The 18,983-nt window shown below is 42.0% G+C and overlaps 1 protein-coding gene across 3 annotated transcripts in view; it reads left to right on the top strand.

Moving 5' to 3' along the window:
- The window catches only part of gpd2 (glycerol-3-phosphate dehydrogenase 2 (mitochondrial)), a 139,207-nt gene that overhangs the window by 81,789 nt on the left and 38,435 nt on the right, over positions 1–18,983 (top strand). For 2 of the 3 annotated variants that reach the window (XM_072261962.1, XM_072261963.1), the window contains exons 6-7: positions 2,548–2,711; positions 8,123–8,287. In XM_072261962.1, coding sequence (XP_072118063.1) covers positions 2,548–2,711; positions 8,123–8,287 — 329 coding nt within the window. The remainder of the gene's footprint in view (positions 1–2,547; positions 2,712–8,122; positions 8,288–18,983) is intronic. The other variant, XM_072261965.1, reaches the window with a different exon arrangement.

Here is an 18,983-nt window from a genome sequence, read left to right on the forward strand (position 1 = left end):
TAATTTGCACACTGTTATTATTTTGGAAAAGGTAGTACAGTGGATTCCAGTTATTTGGGCCATCAGTTAATCAAGGCAGTCACTTATTTGGGACAACTCTTAAAGAACAAAAACTAATTGAGAAAATTGCCAGGATTTCCTTCATTTTTTTGGGACACCATGCTATTTAATCGGGACTTGAGACTGTTGCCGAACAGTTTCTAGCTAGCATCAGTCACGTGCACTTCTGTGGCCGTTAAACATCACACTATGCTTAGAACGAGCAGTTTTTAAATAGCATCGGACACGTGTGCTTGTGTTATGTTACCCATTTGGCCAATTCAAAATGCAGTGATTTTTGATCATTTTGTTGACATGGAAAAAATTCAGAACCTTGCCAAGATGCCACGAAAAGATTTGCTACTAGCCAGAAAAATGACCCTACTGGACCAAATTAAAAGCCATCCGCCTATCACAGTCAGCTAGCAGAGATAACTGGAGTGCGGAAATCTACAGTTGCATGCCTGAGACATCAGCAAGATAAACTGCGAGAAGAATGGGCATTATGCGAGGGACAACAGGGAACATTTCAAAAATTGAAAGCGTGACAATGAGAACCAGATGTTGAAGAGGCCCTCAATCGGTGGTTTTCTACTGTAACTGGATGACGTGTCCATGTCAGTGGACCATTAGTCAGAGGAGCTAGCTGAGAAGCTGGGTCATGAAGATTTCAGAGCAACAGAATGGTTCATTGTTTCGATGGAAATGTAGGCACCACATTAAATTCAAGAAAGCACTTAGTGAAATAGGTAGTACTGATGTTGTAAGTGCAGTAACACAGAAGTCTACAAAACTCCCCAACTTGCTTCAAAAATTTTGTACAGATGATACATATATCTACAATGCTGATGAAACAGGCTTTTATTTAAATCGCGCTACACTGAACGGTTTCCGTGGCTACAAACATGCAACACTATCAGGTTCAAAGAAAACAATGGATTAGTCATAGTCATAGTCATAGCCATACTTTATTGATCCTGGGGGAAATTGGTTTTTGTTACAGTTGCACCATAATAATAAATAGTAATAGAACCATAAATAGTTAAATAGTAATATGTAAATTATGCCAGTAAATTATGAAATAAATCCAGGACCAGCCTATCGGCTCAGGGTGTCTGACCCTCCAAGAGAGGAGTTGTAAAGTTTGATGGCCACAGGCAGGAATGACTTCCTATGACGCTCCGTGCTGCATCTCGGTGGAATGAGTCTCTGGCTGAATGTACTCCTGTGCCCACCCAGTACATTATGTAGTGGATGGGAGACATTAACCAAGATGGCATGCAACTTAGACAGCATTCTCTTTTCAGACACCACCGTGAGAGAGTCCAGTTCCATCCCCACATCACTGGCCTTAGAATGAGTTTGTTGATTCTGTTGGTGTCTGCTACCCTCAGCCTGCTGCCCCAGCACACAACAGCAAACATGATAGCACTGGCCACCACAGACTCGTGGAACATCCTCAGCATCGTCTGGCAGATGTTAAAGGACCTCAGTCTCCTCAGGAAATAGAGATGGCTCTGACCCTTCTTGTAGACAGCCTTAGTGTTCTTAGACCAGTCCAGTTTATTGTCAATTCGTATCCCCAGGTATTTGTAATCCTCCACCATGTCCACACTGACGGATTGCATAATTGATTGATTATATGAAGTATCAGTGCTGATTTTGTTTATTTACAGTCAATCAAAAGAACACGGCAGTATACACTGGATGACTTCATCCACTAATAAATTCTAGGAACTAATGCTTAGTTTTATTGTACTGTAGTAGTATTGCTAGTGTTCTGTTTTTCTTCTGTATTTCACTTAAATACATAATTTGTTACTCAGTTAAACAGTACTTTTTTATACCTTTTTGGCTATTTCCATGAAACATTGGGTAATTGGGGCAGTTGCTTAATTGGACCAAAATGTATTGGTGTAATGTGTCCCAATTAACTGGAATCCACAGTAATACCAAATGTAGATTCTCAAAAACCATTGTTAATTGTATTTGAGATTCTGGATGTCATGTTAATGCGATACAACTCCTTTGGGAGTTTAAGTGTCATACTAAGAAATACAAAGGAGCCTGAAAATATACCATTTCATAATGATAAATGTAATTTATGAAAAATATAAAAAATTACCTGGAAATTTTGGCTACAAGAAATGCTGTATAAAGAAAGCAAAATAAATTTGATACTGCTTCATGTAAGTTTAAAAATTGCTAGCTTGTAGTATATTTATGCCTGCAAGTGTAGAGTTTTAGTTCAACACTGCATTGTAAATCAGCACAGGTGAGATGTTCCATAGCCTCTCATTCAATAAAAACATTGGTAACAAAAAATTAATATGTTAAGACAAATTATCCAGTTTTTTTAGTAATTGCTAAAATGATACTTCGGTAATGTATTGACAGTAAGTCTTATAACAGTGTTCAATGAACCCACACACTAAAATTTAGGTCTGAATATTTGCGAAAGGTTTGTTCTCTAGTTCATCATAGTCTCCTTTATTTTTATCTAAATAGGTGGTGGCACTTACCTTATTACTGGGCTGGGATAAAGATGTATGATTTTGTGGCTGGAAGTCAGTGTTTGACAAGCAGTTACATCCTTACCAAGTCAAGAGCTCTGGAACTATTCCCTATGCTGAAAAAAGAAAAGCTTCTAGGAGCTGTTGTGTACTATGATGGTAACCATTTTATTTTAATTATGTCTAAAGGGCTTTAAATATCTGTCAAAGGGGAATCGGAAATAGTGCTTGCACAAGCTTAACATTAGTGGCTTTTTTAAGATTTTTTTTAAAACTATCGATATTCAAGCACTTGGAGGCAAGTATTTTCACATGTTACAGTTATTGCATGTTAAAGTCTGTCAGCCCTTATCTTTAAGTATAATTGTGTCAAGTACAGGCAGTCCCCCAGGTTACATAAGGGTTCTGTTTCTGTGAACTACCTGTAAGCCAGAAACATTCATATTCCATAATAACACATTTCATGTTGCTTTACATTCGCTAGTCATAAGTCTTACATTTCATTGAATACTCACCGTAATACTAACCATAGTTAAACTAATGGAATGTATACTATATCCAGCCATTAATGAAAACCATCACATATTTTATTTTATTTTTTGCTGTTTTTTAAAATGCTTTAAAATATATGGGAGAATTGAATCATAAAATTCAATATGGTAGCACGCCAGCTTAGTGGTTAGTACAGGCAACCTGGGTTCAATTCCTGCCGCTGGCTGTGAGAAGTTTGTACGTTCTTCCCATGACCACGTGGGTTTCTTCCAGGTGCTCTGGTTTCCTCCCACGGCCCAAAGACGTACCAGTTGGCGGATTAATTGGTCATTGTAAATTGTCCCATGATTAGGCTAGGGTTAAATTGGAGTTCTGCTGGGCGGTGTGACTCAAAGGGCTGGAAAGGCCTGTACCTCGCTGTTTCTCATTAAATAAATATATATCAGATTTTTGTAACTCACGCCATCTGTAATCTGAGGTACCCCTCCAGAATAATGATGCCTGTTCGGATAAACTCCTGGATGAATCTTAACTCCCCAAAAGAAAGATAAATTGCTGAAATTTCAGAGATTAAAATTCCAAAGATCTGGATTTGGTGATAAAAGACTTAAATTTGCCTGTTTGTGGTTTGAACCAGTGATATGGGAATGTACCTTCTGTGGACTGGTAAACTGGATCGTGTGCCCTCTTGACAGTAAGTCTATCTGAAGTTGTTTTAGTGAATTGTACCAGGCCTAAATTACCCAACAGGTGAGCTGAGGAAATAAGGGTTAAATGGATAATGTAAATGCTATTCCCTGTGCACTAGAGGACCAGGAATACTTGCTGATGTTGTAAATTATCTAGTATTCAGGTATCCCCTCCTCAATGTAGACAGGCAACCAAGAGGAAAAGAAAATTACATTCTGAATGGAAAGGCTACTGGAAAGAAACTCAGGGAAATCCATTCTTCCAGGTTACTTGACTGGACTCTCCTTAACTATTCACCTCTGGGCTAACATTCAGACCTTACTTCCTATAACTGTTAGGAATCCTTTCATTAATATGAGATAGGCAATATATCAGAATTTTCAGCTATCGGAAGCTTCTAGAAGTAGACTTATTAGTCATAAAGTGCATACCAGCAGATGAACAGAAACAAATTTAAGAATGTTTCACTTTCAGGACAGTATTTAAGATAACAGAAACACATTTTCAAAATTCAGTGTATCAATAGTGTTGGTTTTCCTGAAAGCTCCCGTTCATAAGGATTTGGATCAAGTTTAAAATGAACAAATTTCATGGGAAGGGACTCCTGGGGATGTGTCCTGACTGTGATGCTTTGGCCAGATGCTTTGGATTTCATACCAAAAAAAGGTACTTGGGTCATGCCAAAACATCCATTGTGCTTGAATGTATATCCAGGTGAAGGGATGGGGGATGTAGTGCAGGAAAGGTGAAAAACTCTTATCTGACCTAGCATAGCTGGGATCGTTCAAAATTTCACAGAAAATTCTGAATACATGCTCAAATGTTAGAAGGCCATATTCTAATGCAAGAGTCTATTTTACTGCAGGGTAGATGTGCTCTATGTTGGCATCAGAAAAGCAAACCATATGTTAGTTGTTATCCTGGGTGTATACAGCATGTCCCATCTAGTCAAGGTTTCCTTTGTAGCCGCAAACTCTCTCCTTTATTTCTTACGGGTACTTGTCAGACTTCATTTAGCATTTTCTGACATCCAGATTCTCTTGGAAGGGAAAAGGCAAACATATTTTTTTTTAAGGAATGTGACTGAAATCTGAGCAGTGATATGTCAGATCCATTCATGCAGCTGAAGGAATATTGAAGAAGACACCTTATTCTGAAGCCATGTGAAGGGATCTTGGTATTTGGATGTGCTTTTCTTGATAGATGCACTGTATGATGTGGGGCTTAAGCAATCTTACGAGACAGTCTTGGGTTTGTCAGGAAGTACTATATATCTCTGTGCTTAGATACGTATGTACGTTGGAGCCTTTGGGTTGTCTTCTTGTAATAAAACATAAGAGCTTTGCATTCCACAGCAGTTCACCAGCTCAGAGGATCCATCCCCACAAGCATGCAGATGATAACTGCGTCTCCTGCTGTTACCTGCAACAATTTAATTGGACAAGTCTGCCCAGTCAAGCATTTGCATGCTCGTGACTTGGAGACATGAAATTCATTGTCATTATTGTCTCTGTCATTTTAGATCGTTTTATTCCAGTGCAGAATTTTCTTCACTTCAATACACAGTCTTCCTTTAGGAAATGGGGATTATGGCTGAGGCTGAGTGGGAGCAGGACACTGAACTACACTTACCTCAGGGGGAACGGCAGATTAAATTGGCTTTGCTCACTGACTTGATGACTGTATGTGTAGCTGTGCTTTATGTTTTGTTGGAGTGCTGCATGAGAAATCTTTGCTATCCAGCTTACTGAACCTTTAAATATCTTCAGTTTTATTTATTTAACAAGATTACTTGTTCGAGTCGTTTGACCAGAGGTTAGCAATTTGAATTTTCTGAAAGAGGAGCACGGTTTTTGGTTTTCAAGGTTTTCTAACTTTAATTGGATAAAAGTATGAAATAAGAAGGAAAAATAGTTGTGATTTTAGTCTGAAACAATCATTGATCTTTGCTTACGGTTTGCAGACTAAACTTGCAATTTTGGTATTTGAAGATAAAAGTGTCAGCAATCATCGATCATTTCATTGTATTTACAGAACAAATGTTTAAGAGGATTTAACGGTATACTCATCTTGCCTATGTTGCCTTATTTCAAGTTAATGTCCTTTCCTTTTGCACCTTTTCCTTAAAGGATTGCATATATTAAAAGATTATATTCTTGGGATGTACAAATGTGGAAGATTGAGAGGAGATTTGATAGAGGTATACAAAATTATGAGGTACATAGATAGGGTAAATGCGAGCAAGCTTTTTCCATGACATTGGGTAGGACTACAACTAAAGATTATGGGTTAAAGGTGAAAGGTGAGAAGTTTAAGGGGAACATGAGGGGAAACTTCCTTTACTCAGAGGGTTGTGAGAGTGTGGAAGGAGCTATCAGCACAAATGGTGCATGGGAGCTCAATTTCAACATTTTAAGAGAAGTTTGGATAGGTGCATGGATGGTAAGGATATGGAGGGCTATGGTCCTGGTGCAGATTGATGGGAGTAGACAGGTTAAATGGGTCAGCACAGACTTACTGGGCTGAAGGGCCCATTTCTGTGCTGTACTTTTCTATGACTCTTTTAATCGAAAAGCTGCAGCAAATTTCAATCAGTCTATTAGAAATGCTCGGTCTTATGGTCCAATAAGTATTTCTTTCCATTCTGAATTAATAACTGAAAATAATTTTTGGCCCTATATGTTAACTGAGTATTAATATTACTGTCTGTAAAACACACTTCATCTTTCTTGATGGTTCAGATATCACTGGCGTATGTCATGAAATTTGTTGTGGTGATATTTGTTGTTTCGCTGCCGCAGTACATTGCAATAAATAATAAAAAAACCCTATAAATTAGAATAATATATAATTAAATTAACTAAGTAGTGCAAGAAGAAAGCAAACAAAAATGGGACCTGGCTCTTTGAGGCATTGCCTTTGAAGATGTCCTTGATGCAGGGGAGGCTGGTGCCCAATGTGGAGCCAGCTGAGCTTGTAACTTCCTGCAGCTTTTTTCGAACCTGTGCAGTGGCCCCTCCACACCAAATAGTGATGCAACCAGTTACAATACTCTCCATGGTAAGTCTGTAGAAGTTTGCGAGAGCCTGTGCGACATTCCAAGTCTTCATAAACTCCTAACGAAACATAGCCACTGTCCTTTGTAATTGCACCAGTATGTTTGGCCGAGGATAGATCCCAGGAAATTAAACCTGCTCACCCTTCCTACTGCTGATCTGTCGACGAGGACTGGACTCCCTTCCAATCAATCCCTTTGTCTTATTAACGTCCAGTGCAGGGTTGTTGTTGAGACACCATTGAACCAGCTGACCTATCTTGCTCCTACATGCCCTCTCATCACCATCGGAAATTCTGCCAACAATTGTTATCATCAGCAGCAGATTTATAGATAGTGTTTGAGCCTCGCCACACAGTCGTGGGTGTAGAGAGAGTAGATCAGTGGGCTAAGCACGCATCCCTGAGGTGCGCCAGTGTTGATTGTCAGTGAGGTGGAGATGTTATTTCTGATCCGCACAGATCGTGGTCTGCCAGTTAGGAGGGGGTTACAGAGGCCCAGGTTTTGGAGTTTGTTGACCAGTGCTGAGGATATGATGGTGTTGGAATGCTGAGCCATAACCAACAGACAGCAGCCTGGCGTAGACATTGCTAACGTGCAGGTGATCCAAGGCCGAGTGGAGAGCCAGTGAGATTGTGGCAATAGGAAAATTGCAACGGGATGGTTGCTAGAATTGCTTTTAGCTTGTGGTAGCATTAACCTTCTTACCAGTTCCTAGCCCCTAGTCATTATAAATTCAGGGCACACAGAGACTGTGCCCCTGCAATGCAGAACAATTTTGCTCACAGCACAACATTCATGATTTTATCTTCAGTCGCAATAATAAATAGAAGAAATCCCTCAAGCACAGACATTAAATGTGATTAATCTTCTCCTTTCTCTGCTCTCTTTTATCAGGGTTTTTTTTTGTAATAAATCGTTAATGACGTACGTAAGAATTACTTCCCCATGAAATCAGGCTTTGTTCATTTGTCACCTTTTTAAAATCTTCTGCTTAAAATTGAAGAACTTATGACCTTTGACCTGGACCTAAATCAGTGTTGATTTTCTGAAACAGTATGTGTATATAAGTCACAATGCAAAATTGTTTCTTTATGAAAATCCTTTCATGTTGTATGAGTTATAGGGGATGTTAATTACCACTCTTGAGCCTTTAAAGTGGAGAGTGCTGTAAATTAGACTTAGAATTATTGTTCGAAGCTTTGGCTGAAAATGAGATATATCAAATCTGACAGGGACAGATGTGACAGATCTGTTCTGACACTCTTCCATACTACAAGTCAGTGGCTTGAGGTGACTCACGCTTTCCCTCGGAATCTGTCCCCTGCTGCAGGACAACACAATGATGCACGAACGAACCTTGTGATCGCTCTCACTGCCGCCAGGTATGGTGCTGCCATAGCCAATTACGTTGAAGCGGTGAAGCTCCTGAAAAGCACAGATCTGGACACTGGAAAACAATGTGTATGTGGTGCAGAGTGCAAGGATGTTGAAACAGGTAGGTACAGTATATATCACCTGAAGGAATGTTAACTCTTTCAGCACCAGTGTCTCTATTTTTCTTTGAGGCAGTTAGATCATTTAACCCAGCAGTTATTGTTCATTCTAATTCACAAGAATGCAATCTGTGATTAAAGGTATTGAGGTACCTGTGTACTGAAGTTCAGTCAAGTTTATTGTCATTTAACTATATACACGTATATGTATACCATCAAATGAGATAACGTTTCTCTAAACCAGGGTGTAAAGCACAGTAGTACACATAACGTTCATATTACACATATGAAAGTTTGGATAAAATCTACAGATGAATTATGCATAAACAAACTAAAGTGTATAAATTGAATATTGTAAGGTACAGAACAGATTAACTGGTTACACTTTGAATGTGGCGTGGCAGGGAGTTGCGACTCCTAATAGCCTGAGGGAAGAAACTGTTTCCCATCCTGGTCGTTCTTTTTATGCATCAGTCTCCTGCCTGATGGTAGAAAGTCAAAGAGGATGCTGGATGGATGGGTGGGCTCCTTAATTACACTAAGGACCCTGGGTGTGCATCACTCCTGATAAATGTCCCCGATGGATGGTGGGAGACCCCTACCAAGTGCCAGTCATTGAGGTCTTGGATTAATCCGGACACACAGATTATTGGCTGAACATTGGGCCAGTAGATAGATAGGCTTTCACAACTTAAATATTATTGCTGTCCTATTTGGCTTGCATAATAAATGCAACTGAAGGTGAAAATCAGGAGATACAGCCTACATACATAGCGTGGTTATTATGATTCCTTGCTGACAAAGCATTTTGGAACATTTTAGAATTGCAACTGCTATGGGATGCCCCTGCCAGAGTAATCCAAGTGTGACCTAAAGATCAGCTCCTGAACCCACAAAGAAAACCTACTTCATCTTGTTCAAGGGCCTCTTCATCCTTATCAGTCACTACCCCTGTTTTCAGCAAATTGTAAAGCCATGGCAGCTTCCTCACTCAAGGCCTGATTAAAATACCATCTGGTGCTACATTAACATCTTTGGACCTTTTATGTGGTTTTTTTGTTAAAACTGTTGCCCAAATTCAACGAGCACATCATTCTGCAAACTGCTGATTTGGGAGATTGACAGCGATCGGGTGGGAAAATTGCAGCCAGAGAGAAAGTGCTGGCCAGAAATTCAGCAGAATCAGGTTCTGATTTTTAACCTTAATTACACAGTGGGCCAAAAGTCAAAAGAGATTCTAGTGAAGTTTTCTCACTGCAAGAGCAGAATAAATGATTCATTGTGATCAAAAACATTGACCTCCTGTTTCGGGTAGCCTTCAGAAATCTTACTGTGTGTTTAGGAATAAATCCATTCTCCTGTAGCTCTTCCTGTCGTGATGAACATACAATCCAATTGTCCTCTTCCCTCAGACGTACATTTTCAACTCTTGACAAAGGACCTTCAAATTGAAACCATCTTTATTTTTGTAGATGCTGCCTGACCTGCTGAGTCTTTCTCACTTTTTTAAAAACCTTTTATTTCATGTCTCTTTAGCCAGAGAATAGTGGATTGGTGGATTCGTTGCCACAGGAGGCTGTGGAGGCCAAGTCATTGGGCATATTTAAGGCAGAGGTTGATAGGTTCTTGATTAGTCAGGGCATGAAGGGATATGGGAAGAAGGCAGGAGATTGGGGCTGAGAAGGAAAATGCATCAGCTATGATGAAATGGCGGAGCAGACTCGATGGGCCAAATGGCCTAATTTGGCTTCTATATCTTATGGTCTTATGGCCTTGTGTACAGTATTTCGGATTTTTTTAACAGACGGTTGCTTTTAAAGTCACAAAGGTGTTTGCTGGTGCAGGTCGTGAGGATGTATGCTGACAGGCCCGGGTGACTTAAATCTGAAGGATTTAAGTGATTTAATTTTTTTAATGAAACTTCACTGCTGAAATTAATTATCCAGCTTTTAAGTTGATTGCCTGCAAGTCATTTTCCTCAGCTTTGCGAAACTGATCAGTTAAAAGGAAGTTAGGATAGTCAAACCGAGTTGGCAAGGGACTTTCCATCACTGTGTTAGGCTAGGATGCACCTCCCTCCCCACAGCCCTCACTGTAATCAGATGATATAACTCCCTGTCTGTGCTACATTTAAAATTTCCAGGACTTGTCTGTTACAAACCCTTGCTGGCTCTGTCTGGTAAATGGAAGTTTTCAAGGTGTTTGTCCTCTCTCATTAATTACAGGAGCAGTGATTTTCTGATAACAAATAGTCGGATAATACTCTATAATTCCCTGATTTCCTTTGCTCACTTTTCTTAAAATAACAGAGTGGCATGCAGGATTTTCGAGTTGAGTTGAATGGTTCCTGACTGATAATACTTTGGAAGATTTTAAATTGAACATCTACAATAAACTCAGCCACTTCCTTTAAGCCCTTGGGATGTAGCCATCCGTTTCTAGCTATTTTTCATTTTTTTTTATTGCTGCTGATTTCTTCGTCACATATTTTGCTTAAAATTCTACTGTTTGATTCAGTGTTAGTTTCCCTGTGACATCCAGGATGTTGTCCCTGTCCTCTACTGTGAATGGTGGGGCAAAATCATCTCTTAACAAGCCTGCAGGTTTCGGAGTATTGTTCTTTTACTTTAGGACATAGTCTGTTATTCCCTTTTTTTTAACATGGAATTATAATATAAGATTGTTGATTTTGATGTTATGCTAGTTTTTATTTTTTTTATTGTGATACTGTGCAGAATTGGCCCTCCCTGCCCTTTGAGCCGCACCACCCAGCAACCCCTGATTTAACCGATCAACTGATAAGTCTTTGGACTGTGGGAGAAAACGGGAACACCTGGAAGAAACCCATGTGGTTACAGGGAGAATATTCAAGCCCCTTACAGACAGCAACAGGAATTGAACCCAGGTTGCTGGTACTGTAAGGTGTTATGCTGACCACTACGCTACCATGTCACTGTCATGAAACCCTTGCTATATATTTGCTGATCATTACAGTAATCTAGATTACTAATCTAGAAGTGTATGGCCATGTACTTGGGTAGAAGAAATTAAAGGGTTGACTATTTTTTAAATGGAGAGAAAATACAAAAAAAACTGAGGTGCAAAGGGATTTAGGAGTCCTTATACAGGATTCCCTAAAGGTTAGCTTGCAGATTGAGCCTGTGGTGAGGAAGGCAAATGCTTTGATAGCATTCATTTCAAGAAGACTAGAATATAAAAGCAAAGGTGTTACGTTAAGACTTTATAAAGCATTGGTGAGTCCTCACTTGGAGTATAGTGAGCAGGTTTGGGCCTCTTAACTTAGATATTATTCTTTGCTTCCTTTAGATTAGAAGTTCCCAACCTAGAGTCCACATACCCCTTGCTTAATGGTATTGGTCCATGGCATAAAAAAAAGCTAGAAAATTCAGTTCTAGATCCCCAACCACTGGGCCGCATAGTGTGTGCTACCGGGCCGCGAGGAAACAACATGATTTGGCGATATGAGTCAGCTGCACCTTTCCTCATTCCCTGTCACGCACTGTTGAGCTTGAACACCCCCCCCCCCCCCACTGTCTGCAAGAATATTGTCAACATTAAACCAGTCCGCAGTGCAAAAAAAGGTTGGGGACCCCTGCTCTAGATCGCCTCATGCTCCCAGGTACCACGATCAAGAGTATAGCTATCCTTCTGACTATTGCTATTCATATCCTCCCTGATAACTAGGACATTACACCTGTTGGTTGGGATTGGTCATTGCAGATCCTCATTCTCTGTCCCATGTGTCATCATTACCAGATTATCAGTCAAACCAGTTTGTTCTGATTTTTCTATCTTTCTATGAGCTATGATTGAAGTCTGGGACATGTTACTCAAAAACCGGGTTGGGATGTTTCCAGCCTGCATTTCATCTTAAAAACTGTGAGGCGGAGAGGCTTCTATTGCAAGCACAGTCACGCAGGGGTCCATCAGTGGCTACACACTCCCACAATCTGTATCTACAACCTAGTCTGCCATTATTGTTGATATTTCACTTTAAAGCCGGCTTTAACAGGTTTTATACTAAGTGCAGAAGATTACACTGGAGAAAATTTTAAATGATTACTGCTTCAAGTTAACAGGAACAAGATAGGCGAAGTAGATCACTTCTTCAAATTTTCCATGATGTATTAAATCAATGAAATTACTCTAACTATTGTAGGCAATCTCCTCTCCTTCTCAGCCTTGGATTTCCTCTCTAACCAGAATCACAAATTTATACTCTCCTTACAGTCCATGTGGTTTGCTTGTGTAACTTCAAGAATTATTTCACCTGTGGGTTAGATCACATCACTGTGCCACTCGTGAAATTGACAAGATTATACAACAAAGATGTAGACTGGCTCTGAATGAGTCACTCTGCAAGTTGAGGTGGGCAAGTCTCTGCGTTTCACCTTCTACAAGTCCACTGCCATGTGTTTGATCTCACTGTGACCCTTTGCATAATTGGAACAGTGATCGCAAAACCTGGAAAGTTAACCACAAGCTGAGACAGAACAGCTTCCTCAATGGAAGCCACAGCTACTGGACTTCCTTCAGCATGGGCACTTTCATGCATTATTATTTGAGTAGCCACTGAACCAGTTTATTTTGACAGCACAGCTCTTCACAATAGTCTCTTAGAATAAACACAGCAAAAGCACTAACGTCAGAGGAAAAACATGGCTTCCTGACTTGCATATTCACTATTGTTTCTTGTTTGGCACTGTACCAAAATCCGGCAACGCAATTCTTCACGGCACCTTGGGAGTACGATTGTTGTAATAGTTCCCTGGGTCAACCTATGCAAACATCAAAAAACTTCCCTTCGTTCTTTGCTTCCTCCATCTTCGCCAAAGACCCCCAAGACCACGTTTGTCACGTCCATTCAGTCCTTCATCGTTTCCCTGAAAAACAACTGTACTGCAAGTTAGAAAAATGTCATTTCCACACCCCAGCCATTTCCTTCCTGGGTTACATCCTTTCATGCTGTGGACCCAGAGAAATTGTGTGCCATCATTGAATGGCCCCGATCGTACTACCTCAAACAGCTACAGCACTTCTTGGGATACTCCAACTTCTTCCGCTGTTTCATCTGAAACTACAGCCAAATCTCTGTTCCTCTCACCTCCCTCACCAAGTCACCTACCTCACAGATATCTGGTCTGCTGCCACAGAAACTCAAGAGATAATTCACCACCACCCCTATTCTCCTCCATCCTCTCTCAGCAAGGACGGGACAGGGAGGCACACCCTTGTGCCTTCTTCTTTTGCAAGTTCAACTGCACACAGCACCGTTATGTAGAAGTGACGGGGAAGTATTTTCTGTTAAATGGGCCTTGGAGGAGTGGAGACATTGGCTGATGGGGAACACCAAGCCTTTCCTGATCCAGCAGAACCTCTTATCCATAAAACAGACTCGTCAACTCAACCCACGTCAGCCCACTTCAAGCAGTTCAAATTCACCATCTCCTACCAACCCAGCTGAAGTGGAGATCGAATCTCAGCCTATCATTCCATCCTCCCAGATCCTCACCCCATTTGTCTGGTACCTCAAGAACCAGATCCACCAGGCCCTACAGAATGAACCTGCTCTGCTGACAACTACATGTACTGTACATGTCATTGGCTGTGCCCTCTGAGGCACAACAGTAGGCCCACTCCACATCCCTGGCCGGCTGTCCAGGCTCTTGATGGACTCCAGATTTTCTGCAATGCCAGTTCTAGTGGCCCACCATGATCGCAGATGTACAAAATGTCAGTTTGTCCCTTCCTGCTCTCAATGTGCCCAGTCCAATTCCTCCAATTAGTGACCCTTTGGCCTCCTACAGCCCCAGCCTGTCCACCAACGCCTGTGGTCCCACATTGCAATGGATTTCATCACAGGTCTGACACCTTCTAATGGGGCCATGGTGATTATGGCAATGGTGAGTGGGTTCCCCAAGGCGACCAACATCATTGCCCGCCCCACAGTTCTATCAGCTGCTGAGATAGTGGATCTGGTTCTCCAATAGGTAGTTCACCTCCGCAGCTTCCCTCAGGACAATGATTTCGACGAGGACTCACAATTTGTCTCCCACTTTGGGTGAGCCTTCTGTACCCTCATTTACACCTCAATGAGTTTGCCCTTAGGTTATCATTTGCAGACCAACAGGCAGTAAGAAAGAGCAGATCAGTAAATGGAGAAGTTTCTGTGATGCTTCACCACTTCTACCCCTTCCAGGTGGAAGAAGTATCTGGCTTGGGCTGAGATTTCCCTAATTTACACACCTTGTCTACCACAGGTATGGCTACCAGCTTCTGTTGTTCCCCACAGAGGAGACAACAGTAGAGGTCCCATCCACCAAGGCCTTAGTGGGCCACTGCTTGAATGCTTGGAAGTAGTCATGGAGGGCCACCCTTGCTGCCAATTGTGCCTACTGCTGGCAGGCCAGTCACCAGTGGTGCCCAGCCAGACTATTCCGGCCTGGGTACCATGTCTGACTGTCCATCCAAGATCTGCTCCAGTGCACCAACTTAGAACACAGAACATAGAAATTTACACCATATTACAGCCCTTTCAGCCCACAACGTGGTCCTAACCATGTAACCTGCTCTAAAGAGTGCCTAGGATTTCCTAGCGCATAGCCCTCTATTTTTCTAAGAGGGTCTCAAAAGACCCTATTGTATCCACTTCCACCACCACCGCCGGCAGTGTATTCCACGTACCCACCACCCTCTGTGTGGAAAAACTTACCCTTGACATCCCCTTGGTACCTATTTCCAAGCACTTTAAATCTATGCCCCCTTGTATTAGCCATTTCAGCTCTGGGAAAAGGCCTTTGGCTTTCCACGTGATCAATGCCTCTCATTATGTTATACACCTCTATCAGGTCACCTCTCATCCTCTGTCGCTCCAAAGAGAAAAGGCCAAGTTCACTCTAACTATTCTCATAAGGTACACCCTCCAATCCAGGCAACATCCTTGTAAATCTCCTCTGCACTCTCTCTATAGCATCCAGATCCTTCCTGTAGTGAGGTGACCTGAACTGAACACAGTACTCCAAGTGGGGTTTGATCAAGGTCCTATATAGCTGTAACATTACCCCTCGGCTCTTGAACTCAATCCCATGGTTGATGAATGCCAACACATCACACACCTTCTTAACAACACTGTCAACCTGCGCAGCAGCTTTGAGCATCCTATCGACACGAATCCCAAGATCTCTCAGATCCTCCACGCTGCCGAGAGTCTTACCATTTATATTATGTTCTGTTATCAAATTGGACCTACCAGAATGAACCACTTCACACTTATCTGGGTTGAAGTCCATCTGCCACTTCTCAGCCCAGTTCTTCACCCTATCGATGTCACACTGTAACCTCTGACAACCCTCCAGACTATCCGCAACACCCCCAACCTTTGTGTCGTCAGCAAGCCTACTAACCCACCTTTCTACTTCTTTATTCAGGTCATTTATAAAAATCACAAAGAGGAGGGGACCCAGTACAGATCCCTGTGGATCTCCACTAGTTACCATCCTCCATGCAGAATACACACCATCTATGACCACCCTTTGCCTTCTATGGGAGAGCCAATTCTGGATTCACAAAGCAAGGTCTCCTTGGATCCCATGCCTCCTTACTTTCTGAATGAGCCTTGCGTGGGGAACCTTATCAAATGCCTTACTGAAATCCATATACACTGCATCCACTGTTCTACCTTCATCAATGTGTTTTGTTACTTCCTCAAAGAATTCCCATCAGGCTCGTAAGGCACGACCTGCCCTAGACAAAGCCATGCTGACTATCCCTAATCAGATTATGTCTCTTTAAATGCTCATAAATCCTGCCTCTCAGGATCTTCTCCAACAACTTGCCCACCACTGAAGTCAGACTTTCTGGTCTATAATTTCGTGGATTATCTCTACTCCCTTTCTTGAACAAGGGAACAACATTTTCAACCCTCCCATCCTCCAGTACTTCTCCCATCCCTACTGATGATGCATAGATCATCGCAAGAGGCTCAGCAATCTCCTCCCTCACTTCCCACAGTAGCCTGGGGTATATCTTATCTGGTCCCGGTGACTTAACTAACTTAAAGGTTTTTGAAAGCTCTAGCACATCCTCTTTCTTGATGTCTATATGCTGAAGTGTTTCAGTCCACTGTAAGTTATCCCCACAATTGCCAAGGTCTGTTTCTCTGGTGAATACTGAAGCAAAGTATTCATTAAGTACCTCTGCTACCTCCTCTGACTCCTTGTATACGTTTCCACTGTCGCACCTGATTGGTCCTATTCTCACATGGCTCATCCTCTTGCTCTTTACGTACTTGTAGAATGCCTTGGGGTTTTCCTTAATTCTGCTCATCAAGGCCTTCTCATGGCCCCTTTTGGCTCTCCTAAATCCATTCTTAAGCTCCTTCTAACAACCTTGTAATATTCTGGAGCAGTACCTGGTTTCTTGAAGATTTCGTAAGTTTTTCTTTTCTTCTTTACTAGATTTTCTACATACTCTGTACACCATGGTTTTTTAACTCTACCATCCTTTCCCTACCTCAATGAAACATACCTATGCAGAACTCCATGCAAATGTTCTCTGAATATTTGCCACATTTCTGCTGTGCATTTCCCTGAGAACATCTGCTCCCAATTTATGCTCCCAAGTTCCTGCCTAATAGCATCATATTTCCCCCTATCCCAATTAACTGTTTTCCCGAATTGTCCACTCCTGTCCTTCTCCAGCACTATGGTGAAGGAGATAGGGTTGTGGTTACTGCCTCCAAAATGCTCTCCCACCAAGAGATCTGACACTTGACCAGGTTCACTTCCCAATACTGGATCAAGTACAGCCTCTCTAGCTGGCTTATCTACTTGCGCTAAGGAGATGTCAATCAATGTTAGGAAAGTTAAAATCTCCCATCACGACAACCCTATTATTATTGTCCCATTCCAGAATCTGCCTCCCTATCTGCTCCTTGATGCCCCTGTTACTATTGGGGACCTGTAAAAACACCCATTATTGCCCCTTTCTTGTTTCTGGCTTCCACCTACACTGATTCAGTAGATAATCCCTCCATGGCTTCCTCCTTTTCTGCAGCCATGACATTATCCCTAATTAGCAATGCCATGCCCCCACCTCTTTTGCCTCCCTCTCTATTCTTTTTGAAACATCTAAAGCCTGGCACATTCAGCAGCCATTCCTGGTCCTGAGACATTCAAGTCTCAGTAATGCCCACAACATCACAGTTCCCCATATTGATCCACGCTCTAAGTTCATCCGCCTTGTTTATGATACTTCCGCAAGTACTCGCTCTGGTTTGTTGGTTGCTTCAAGACTACTCATCACATCAATCTAGTTACTAAAGTCTCTGGCTGCCACTGTCCCTCAGGATCACACATACCTTCCATGTATCCTACATTAGGCCCATTGCCCATGGACCACTCAAACCACCTAAGCCTGCACCTCCACAACTTAGAATAGTGGAAAGTGGTGTAGTGTACCTGGTTCACCAGTTGATGGAATTATGTCATCATGGACAGCACCTGGTTGACTGGGAAGGGTATGGCCCAGAGGAGAGGACTTCAGTGCTGTCTAGTTTCATTTTGGCTCCATCACTCATCGAAGAGTTCCACCAGACAGATTTGGATTGTCCTGGGCTGTTGGGTGTCAGTTGTTGGTGAGGTGGGGGGGAGTCCTATCACGCCTACACAGGCAGGCACCTCCTAGTCTTCACCTAGCTAACAGAAATCACCTGCCACTCGTTTCCAACTCATCACCTGCAGCCTATTTAAACCCAGCTCTCATCCACAAACCTCATTCACTCAGCGAACTAGCCAGCCTCAACCTATTGATTTTGGCCTCCAGTCACCTCGTTGCCTGTTGTGCTTACTACCTGTCCTCTCTGGTGTTGTGTCCATTGTGGCTTATTGTTATTGCTCACCACTAAAACTGACTCCGCTGTTCTGCTTTTGGGTTAAGCTTCCTCTACATTTCCTTTCTTTCTTTTTAAATCTTTTTATTGAATTAGTACACAAAAGGTAAACCATATAGGCACTGATACACAGTTGCAATATAACTTTACAAGAGATATTAATACACAAAAAAAGTTAGTACCAACAGTGCAGTTTAGATATAAAATAACCAGGTAATATAATAGTATACTAATTTTCAAACATGTCAATAAGGAAGTTCCTGACACCAAGTGCGTATTATTTGAAAGAACTGCACTAATTTGGCCAAACCTGACCTCCCTATGTTTGAATGCCTGGATTTCTTTGAAGTGTCTTACTGTACTGTAACTCAGGTGCTGAGGCCAGGCGACAACTTTCAGACACTTCCTCCTACTCACCTCTCGAACAGGACCCCACTGGGTCATTGTCACCCTCACCATCACTGACCTTATTAACTCTGGGATGTCCCATCCATTGCCACCAACCTCATAGTTCCTTTACCCTGCACCTCTCATTTCTACCTCCTACCCAAGATCCACAAACCTGCCTGTCCAGGTAGACCCATTGTTTCTGCTTGTTCCTGCCCCACTGAACTTACATTCTGCGTACCTCAACTCTGTTTTTCCCCCACCATCTTCAGCCCCATCCTACCTACATCCATAATACTTCACACACTCTGGATCTTTTCAATGACTTCGAGTTCCCTGGTATCGTTTGTCTTATTTTCACCATAGTGTCCAGTCCCTATACACCTCCACCCCCAATCAGG

The sequence above is a fragment of the Mobula birostris genome, chromosome 6 (genome assembly GCF_030028105.1).
Source record: "Mobula birostris isolate sMobBir1 chromosome 6, sMobBir1.hap1, whole genome shotgun sequence".
NCBI lineage: Eukaryota > Metazoa > Chordata > Chondrichthyes > Myliobatiformes > Myliobatidae > Mobula > Mobula birostris.